The sequence below is a fragment of the Pomacea canaliculata genome, linkage group LG5 (assembly GCF_003073045.1).
Source record: "Pomacea canaliculata isolate SZHN2017 linkage group LG5, ASM307304v1, whole genome shotgun sequence".
NCBI classification, from domain to species: Eukaryota; Metazoa; Mollusca; class Gastropoda; order Architaenioglossa; family Ampullariidae; genus Pomacea; species Pomacea canaliculata.
Window position 1 is genome coordinate 32,435,789 of NC_037594.1, and position 7,647 is coordinate 32,443,435.

Genomic DNA, 7,647 nt, shown 5'->3' on the forward strand with positions numbered 1-7,647 from the left:
ATGTAAATTTGACACGTGTGAGGGAAATGTTTTTTCTATTTACTGTCATCTTTTGATTATTGTATATAACACAATTTAAATGCTTGATCATTTTTCTATCCATAAATATATTTTAAAATATTTATTGACTTTTATAGCTTTTCTTAACTTTCCGATCGTACATTTGATCGAACCGTTGTCCTCTATTGCAAGCATGGCGACCTTAGCACCTCCGAAAGCCGTCAGTCCTTTGATAAGGGTAAGGTTTTGATTCCTTACTATTTGCCCTTTAAAAATGTGGACGTAAAGCTGTTAAATGTTTCTTTCAATCTTGCCTAATTAAGGAAGAAAAAGATATCGTCTTAAACGAGTAACAAGCCAGAGTACGTACGACAGTCGGATAATGAAGATCACTGCGTTCTCTTTAGATTTTCTTTTAGTCGCCTTTACTGGTGGTTTCTTAAACGTGACAATGAAATCTGTTCCACATATTACTATTGTCCTTTTACTGCACTCTACATATGTTAATTGTATTTATAGCCAGGTTAGAAGCAAGAGTCATAACCGTTCATGTGGCGTGGTTCTGGTTAGTCTAGATTAGAGGAAGCTTCCGATTCTCTCATAATCAATTTACCTTTTTTATCTTTGTAGTTTGGGCGATACACAGCACTTCTTGCAGGTTTCATGTATGGGGCCAGCAACCTAAGTAAGTATTGGCTAGTTATTTTACAATCACTGTTATATTGATAACTATTAAAAGAGAAACGAATATTTTTGAATTGTAAGTAAACATTCAGTATTGTTATTCCTCCTGCCAACAAGAATGGTGCATTGTGTAAAGTAATGCAGAGATCATCTTAAGCACCCTTTCTGTTTTCTACTTAAGGCTACTTAGGGTGAGAAAGAATGGTTCAAGTCATGGAGGAGGGGTATGATCACATGCAGTGGCAGCTATCCTAGGGGTCATGTTTTAGTAATTGATTGCATCCATCTAAGCTGACAAGTATTCTCACCATCCTCCTCAGGCTAAACCATTCTTTCCTGCCCAACAAGTTTGATCTTTAAAGCAAACAATTTTAGCCAGATAGTTTGAAGCCTGCATAGATCGGCATCTATCAGGCAATGAAAACTAATCCAAAATATTTTTAAAAAATATAAACAGCTTGTTAAGGCAAGTTAGGTGTGATTGAATAGATAACTAGATATTTTACTATAAGATAAGACTTTATTTATCCCAGAGGGCAATTCTGTTGCAGCTCAATTAAAATTCATACACAATTGCATGCACAAAACTATTCATGCCTCATTCAATTTAATAGTCACTATAAGTGACTATTAAAAGAACTTTGGGCCTCGTTCACCATTTGAGAACCTGAGTAGGATTCAGCATCTCAGTTTGTGAAATAAGCTTTTTTCTGTATTATACTTTATTTTTACACCTTGAAGATGTTGGTTTTATTTAGGAACTAGAGACTTTCAAAATTATGTACTTCGTGCACACACTTGCTTGTTAAAACAGAAAGACTAACAAGAAAGGAAGAGAAAATTCAGGAACATGAGAACAAATTGCGGGCTATACGCAATGCAAAGCATCAGGCAGAGAAGGAGAAGCTTGCTAAACGTAAGAACTTTTATGTTTATGTAGTTCTTATCAGAGCATCTGGTTGTTGAACATCTGAAAGGATTTGTTTGCGTTTTATTTATTTCTTACCTGGGGACTTTTATTTCCATAAGCTTTATTGTTTAGTGACTAAATATAATATACAAACATTAAGTATTCAACAATGTGTAAAGTATATCAGTTCCTAAAACACTCAGATGATGTAATACTTTTAAAATAGTATATGCTAAAAAAGGTGGGGCCTGAAGACTGATAAATATAAATATCAAGCAATGATCAACAGATATGGGCTGCACCCTACTGGTCATTGCATAAAAAAATATGCAAACTGTTTTACCCCTTGAATCTGTTCACTTTTTTTTTATTTTTTATATGCCTTCACATGTGTATGTGCCTCAACTGGTTCTGATTTTCTCAATTATGACTTGTTTGATCAGTTTTAACAGTGTAGGGTAGGAAACTGCATACAAGGGCTTGCGAAACATATAAATCATAGAGAAATTCTGATCACATAAACAGCATTTGCACTGGGGTCTGAAAATGTAAATAATTTGTTGTCAAGAGAATATGGAAACGTAAAAGGTCAATGTCATTAAGACCTTCTGTAATAAACCAGGCATGAACAGTGACATTTCATGTTAATGATCAAACATCAGTGACATACTTTCCTATATGCAGAAACATTATATCAGGGATGAAAATTTTGATATTAATTAACAGATGCATTGCTGGGTTCTTCTACTGATTAAGACCGCCAATATTTTTATTGGAAGATGGTTGGGGATAAAAACAACAATTTTAACTGGGGCTCTGAAATTACATTCCTTTTTGTGATGGGGTAAACCCTGCTGCATATAAATGTTGCCTAAAATGTAAAAATTGGTATATTACAGCCTATACAAAGTGAAAATGTTTTTATAGTTTGATTGTGGAAATTTGTTTCATTTTCAGTTGAAATGGATGCACTGGGCCGAGAAGTTGGAGTTTTACCAAAATAGTTCCATTATTTTTCATCTTCAGAAGGACAGAATATAGTATCAAAGTACAGTGACATTGCAATTGTCCAGTTACTGGAGTGGGGGGGAAAAAACATAATAGTTGATAAATTAGTTGCTTGGAAATAAATTTTGAAATTTGTTTTTTTAAAACAAATGTGGGCTGTGATTGGATTATTTCATGCTGACTATGAATGTTTCAATCAAAAATTTTACATCAGTCCCTCTGACAACCAACTGTTTTTGCTGGATTGTAATGCACCAAAAGATGACCACCATATTTCATTGCCACATCATAATCCAATATCAGTTAATACATCAGTCACAAAACCATTTTTTAAAAGACAGCAACCTTTGGCATCAAGGGGCAAAGTGAAAACATGCTGGTTAGCTGCCAACTGCTGAAAATTGTGACGATTTGTCTTAGCTTTGTTCATGGTCAACACACTGTGTATGCTGCTGCTGTCTTTTACGCAGTATCTTGATGCACACATTTTCCTCCTTTTCTATCTTCTGTTAAACTCTTATGTTTCAAGCATGTCTGGACATGGACAATTTTGGAGAATTATGCATGCATGTGATCTCAACCTCTAACCAAAGGTAGACCACTTTTGGTTTGATGTCGGCTGCTAAAGGCATAGCATTCTTCACCCAACCATGACAGTTCATACAATTACAAAAATTATTCTAGACGTTGCTGTGTACCTCAGTCTACAGTTCAGGCCTACAAATGGATTTCCAAAGGATAAGCAAGTGAAAATGCTTTGGTTGGTAAAACTAGTTTGGGTTTATGAGTTTATTTGTGCAAGTCCATCTAGTGTATATACACTTTGCAAATGCCATGAACTTCTGTCAGGAAGTATGTGTAATAAATAGTTGTGTTACTTATTTTGTTATGTAGTCTAATGTAAATCCTTGAAGAGTTGTGCATCTCCCAGAGGCTTTCAGTGCACATTTTCTGTTAAATAAGTAACCTCCAATAGATAAGCTGCCCCAGAAGAGTTTTAAGGACCTTAAGTGTATCATGCTCTACTTTTCTAAGACTGATTTTGTATCCAGATGGTGTATTGATCTGTATATTTACTCACAAGTTTTCTCCCTGGCCACACTGTTACACTGAATTAAGCTTTTTCTTCAAGAATTTCAAGCAACTCATCTGGACTCTAGTCTTTAAGGAGTTTAATCTTTTACAACAAACTTTGACAAAAACACAATCAGCAAATCGGAAGTACTAATTCAATTTCCTTGAATAGTTTGGGCACATGGGTAGAGTGAATGAAAATCTACAAATTTATTAAGAAGCAATAATGAAAAAGGTGAAAAATAAAATTGAGTAGGGAGAAACGTCAATCACTAAAAATGGTGAAACTGTGATAATGTTTTAGAAAGAAATAACTGATGTTATCACTCTATCTTGCTCGTCTTCCACAACAAGTGACTGGTCCGGATGTGATGGCCTTGGCACTTCAAGAGGAAGTTGGACAAAACCAGAAGTTTTAGCATTAAACTGTTCATATCTAATGATTGTGAAAATTACATCATTCACAGAAACGTGTAAAGACAATAAATATTATAAGTATTCTATTACTGCATGATGAAACCTCTTTTGTCTCAGACAAAAAAAATAATTTAATTCATAGGAAACATTTGTAGAAAATAAAAGGTGGTTCTTAATTTAAATGAATAAAAAATAATGTACAAGGTAGAAGTGTCTCTTCACAAACAGTCCACAACATTACAAAACAGTGGCAATTACATCGCCAATTCCAATGTACATGGAACACGGGTTCAATACATAACAGGTTTTCAAGTGCACACATTTCAAAGAAAATGCAATGTTTCAGCATCTAAATGTAAGCATAAAAAACAAACAATATACATTAATGGTGGAACAAAAAGATTACAGCTTCTGTGCATTAATCTCCAGAGAAAACTCTTCTGAACGAATGCCTCTTACTTAGCCTTTCCTTGGTTGGCCACCCTTTCTTGAGCAGCCTTCACCTCTTCCTCAGAAGCAAGATAATAATTCTTTACTGGTTTCAGATCTTTGTCTAGTTCATAAGCAAGGGGAATTCCTGAGAATAAAAAGACATTTTGACCAAAAAAATGAGCGTTTTTCTTGAAGATACACCAATCTTTTTGATTAGGATAGGAAAGTAATCAAGATATGCATTTACAGACTATTTTGGGTTTAGCAAATTAAATATTTATAAGCATTCATTTAAATGAAAAACTAAATAACTCATTAGCTTATTCTCTTACCTGTGGGGATATTAAGCTCCATGATGTCACTGTCACTAATGTTGTCCAGATACTTCACTAAGGCGCGGAGGCTGTTGCCATGGGCAGCAACAATAACCTTCTTACCGCTCTACATGTTTATAAAATGACCATAGCAAATATAAACCACCATAGTAAAAACTAATTTAATTCTAGAATGATTTATCTGGTGAACGAAAATCTAAAATTTCTGACATTTCTCATATAGGGACCATGCTGGTCACAAAACTGAACATGCAAAATGTATAGCTACATAATTTAATTACCTAAAATTTATATAAATAACATAATTATTTATATAAAAATCTAAATACTGTAAAAGCCAATAATATTTTAATGATGTAAAGTGTACTGAGTTAACCCTATCAAATTCTGTGATGAGTTCCTCAATATTATTGTGCAGCATATTCACCTTGATTGCTGGAGCAATGCTATCAGTCCAGAATGGAAGAACACGTGCAACAGTGTCTTTCAGACATTCACAGGCAGGAATCATTCTAGGGTCAAGATCCTAATGCACATAAACAGGTTTTATGTCACTCTTATTTTCAGTATCAGTATGATAAAATACAATTTAATCCCTGAAAAATCATCATAGCATGTTTTCCACAGCCTGTTATAGAAAGAACAGGGCTATTTAAATCTCAAAGCAGCAAAATCATGTAGTTTGTCACCAATGAACTTTGCAGTTGTTCAACATACTTTGAACTGAAGTGGGAAGAAATGGCCAGATCATGATTTTGAAAGAGAGAAAAAAAACATCTCAGGAAACTAAAACATGAAATGCTAAAGAAAATTTCAAATGAAAAGTGAAAGAACTGAAATGCCTTGTTAATGATTTTCACACATGAACCCATATGACCAACTGATGAGTTCTGATGTCTAACACCACCATACCTACCATAAAAACCATACTGGCAAGGTAAAAGGTAAAGGTCATCCCCTAACCTTTTCAGTTTGCTGGGGGTGAGGTATTATACAGACTTCACTTTTGTTGTGGCCAGCTTTACATGAGAGCAGAGCCCATCTCCTCTCCCTCATCGCCTTACCTTCTCCCACTCTGTGGTGTCAGATACCCATTCTCGCCAACTGGCTCAACTGGGGTAAGGTTGGTGCGCTAATCAGGCATTGAACCAAAGAGCTCTCAATTCAGATGCCAGCACTCTAGCCACTCAGCTATCCGCTTCTCAAAAACCATACATAACTGCTTCATAGGCAATTCATGATTTTAATAAAAGAGGCCAAACAGGAAATATCAAATGTATGCTCACCACATATCTGGGGTCATTACCAGACCATTCTTTGTCACTTGGGGTCAGTGCTGGAGGTGGTACATCATACGATCGTCTCCAGATCTGGTAACATCAAAAATCTGCTGAAGATGACTTAACTAAGAAATAAAAGTAGTCACCAGATTTCAACATTTGATTAAAATACTTAAGAAATAGTTACAATAAATGTAACATTTGACATGAATGCTAGGTAATAATTTATGGCATATAAACACAGAGCAAGGCATAAAGAAGCCTAGGCATATAGGAAAAAAGCATTCTGGATATTAAGGAATGGCTGACAAAACAATAGGTGTTTAACAAAATCTAATGCTTCTCTTATTATAGAAAACTAATGAATTTTACTGCATTTATTCTTTTAGTGGCTAGAGTTTTCCTTAAAAATACAGTTTCATTAGTTTCTATATTTTCTTGACTGATAAACAGGAGCATATGCTCAACCAACTGTACACACATGCAGCAACAACAAAAATTATAAGCTATCCTACAACCTTGACTTTTTCTTCCCCATGTCTGGCAGCTGTTTCTGCTTTATTAAGACCTTGTAGACCACCATAATGACGTTCATTCAGGCGCCAAGTTTTAATAACTGGAATCCAATGTAGATCAAGACCATCTTGTATTAGATAGAGGGTCTTTATGGCACGTGTTAGAACACTTGTAAAAGCCAAATCAAAAGTGATTTTCCTCTTCTTGAGCAACTGAAGAAAAAACAAACTTCAGTTACTGGAAGTAAGACATCTTTACATGTACATGTAATTTTTTTTCAGAAGAAAAGTTTTGTGTGTGTAAAACATACAAAAGAAAGAGTTATATACGTGACATTGCACACACATACACACACAAGTGTAGACAATAAACGTAATTTAGAATAGCATGCTCTTTGATTTTTATAAAGTGGTCATGATGAATGGGTAAAAAGTGAAACTGGTCTATCTAACGCATAGATATAAACTAAATTAAAATAACCAACAAATAGAGCATTGCGATAGTAAACATTTAAATGCACTTAATCTCTGAATCAGGTAATATGGAGGACGTGGCCAAGCCGTCAGTCGTCAGTCGCGTCATATAACGACCGGCAAGTGAGTACCTATCTATTTAACACAAAAGCTCCTTACTTCAACTGCATATTTTGCCTCGTTTATGCCAGTTTCCGACAAATCTGCATCGTGCCATCCACAGAACAAGTTCTTCTGATTCCATTCACTTTCTCCATGCCGAACCAAAACCAAAGTGTACTTAGAAGACATGCCGATGGTTCCGAGGTGTGAGTGATGCTGCACTACAAACTTCTTTTACCTACTGAGTACGTTCAACGACCTCCAGACGTTCCTGAGTCACGACCTTGCCCTTTTAAAGAGGGGAGGGAACTAGACATGCTTAGCGAAAGGTCAGAGAAATTGCATCCCTTTCATGGGAAAAAACATTTGCATCGATTTCCTCGTGAAACGTTGATTAATTTCCTTGATTTGATATT

The 7,647-nt window shown here is 35.2% G+C and overlaps 2 protein-coding genes across 2 annotated transcripts; one reads left to right on the forward strand and one right to left on the reverse strand.

The window, feature by feature from the left end:
• The first annotated feature begins 142 nt into the window (after nucleotides 1-142).
• Nucleotides 143-2,752, forward strand: LOC112563812 (ATP synthase subunit e, mitochondrial-like). Its single transcript, XM_025238169.1, has 4 exons — nucleotides 143-238; nucleotides 631-685; nucleotides 1,499-1,600; nucleotides 2,552-2,752. Exons 1-4 carry the CDS (start codon nucleotides 194-196, stop codon nucleotides 2,596-2,598), a joined length of 249 nt encoding a protein of 82 aa, XP_025093954.1. The 5' UTR covers nucleotides 143-193; the 3' UTR covers nucleotides 2,599-2,752.
• A 1,005-nt stretch (nucleotides 2,753-3,757) lies between these two features.
• Nucleotides 3,758-7,560, reverse strand: LOC112563809 (2,3-bisphosphoglycerate-dependent phosphoglycerate mutase-like). The gene is made up of 6 exons (XM_025238167.1): nucleotides 7,289-7,560; nucleotides 6,659-6,868; nucleotides 6,147-6,230; nucleotides 5,288-5,386; nucleotides 4,858-4,966; nucleotides 3,758-4,670 (listed from the first exon to the last, which is right to left on the reverse strand). The coding sequence occupies exons 1-6, from the start codon at nucleotides 7,418-7,420 to the stop codon at nucleotides 4,549-4,551; spliced, it is 756 nt and encodes a 251-aa protein (XP_025093952.1). The 5' UTR covers nucleotides 7,421-7,560; the 3' UTR covers nucleotides 3,758-4,548.
• Between the last annotated feature and the right edge of the window lie 87 nt (nucleotides 7,561-7,647).

Bases quoted from the DNA above. Each gene is read 5' to 3' on its own strand.
- LOC112563809 (XM_025238167.1), bottom strand. From the start codon at position 7,420: ATGTCTTCTAAGTACACTTTGGTTTTGGTTCGGCATGGAGAAAGTGAA. The intron at 6,869-7,288 runs GTAAGGAGCTTT...TTTTTTCTTCAG, and splicing joins AGGCAAAATATGCAGTTGAA to TTGCTCAAGAAGAGGAAAAT. The intron at 6,231-6,658 runs GTTGTAGGATAG...TGATGTTACCAG, and splicing joins ATGGGGAAGAAAAAGTCAAG to ATCTGGAGACGATCGTATGA.
- LOC112563812 (XM_025238169.1), top strand. From the start codon at position 194: ATGGCGACCTTAGCACCTCCGAAAGCCGTCAGTCCTTTGATAAGG. The intron at 686-1,498 runs GTAAGTATTGGC...TTGTTAAAACAG, and splicing joins GTATGGGGCCAGCAACCTAA to AAAGACTAACAAGAAAGGAA. The intron at 1,601-2,551 runs GTAAGAACTTTT...TTTCATTTTCAG, and splicing joins GAAGGAGAAGCTTGCTAAAC to TTGAAATGGATGCACTGGGC.